General features: G+C 42.3%; 1 protein-coding gene across 1 annotated transcript; it reads right to left on the reverse strand.

The window, feature by feature from the left end:
- Positions 1-285: 285 nt before the first annotated feature.
- On the reverse strand, positions 286-562 carry T265_16140 (hypothetical protein; the record flags this gene model as incomplete). Its single annotated transcript, XM_009179672.1, has 1 exon — positions 286-562. A coding segment is annotated over one exon (276 nt), but the record flags the coding sequence as incomplete, so codon positions are not given.
- Positions 563-792: the final 230 nt, after the last annotated feature.

Consider the following 792-nt stretch of genomic DNA (forward strand, 5'->3'; position numbering starts at 1 on the left):
GTGTTGCAGGTACGCAAAGTTACATTCACAAGCTCTTGGCTACGGACTTGTACCAAATCAGCAATACGTTAGAACACTGTTGGATAGGATGCCATCATTGATAATTGATAAGGTGGCTGTTTATTAGTTCGCAGAGCTCGAAAACTGACGTTTAATCAACATGCAAATATACATTATCAAGACACACAGTGACAATGTCTGATTTTTGCTCGCTTGCTGAGTCATTTTTTTCAGAACGTCAACGGAAAAGCCTACAACACTTGAATACCAGTCACAAGGACCTACCATAAAAATCCATTTTCATTTGTACAGGTGCAGTTGGTGTACGCACAAAATTCAATTCGGTGTCCACTTGAACGTGTTTGGCAGCACAATCATCTCCTTGGAGGGAAAATTTTTGTGAAGTGGTCTTGTAAACCCGAACTTTGTAGTCCCCAAACCACAAAGCAAGGGTGCCCCCCTCAGCAGCAGCATCATCATCACCGTCATTATCGAAAACAGCAAATTGGCTTGGGTCAGTATGCCAGCTAATAAAGCACTGATCACTTGCCGCGGTTATCATTGGTAATGCTGGAGAGAAGAGACCTTCAGAAAGAAAAAATTGAGCGGAACCAACGCCTTAAAATCAGGAATGAGCTTCCCAAACACCTCAATACAGATCGGAAACGTTCAAACGGGGTGGAAAACTGGATTTCTCTAATGGGTGCTCCAGTCTGAAATCAAGCCAGTAACCCAAGTAAATAACAAGTAATCATAATGACCGGACGACATTCAACAGTTCTGGTTTTTTTG

This window comes from Opisthorchis viverrini (genome assembly GCF_000715545.1).
Source record: "Opisthorchis viverrini unplaced genomic scaffold opera_v5_5672, whole genome shotgun sequence".
Taxonomy (NCBI): Eukaryota; Metazoa; Platyhelminthes; class Trematoda; order Opisthorchiida; family Opisthorchiidae; genus Opisthorchis; species Opisthorchis viverrini.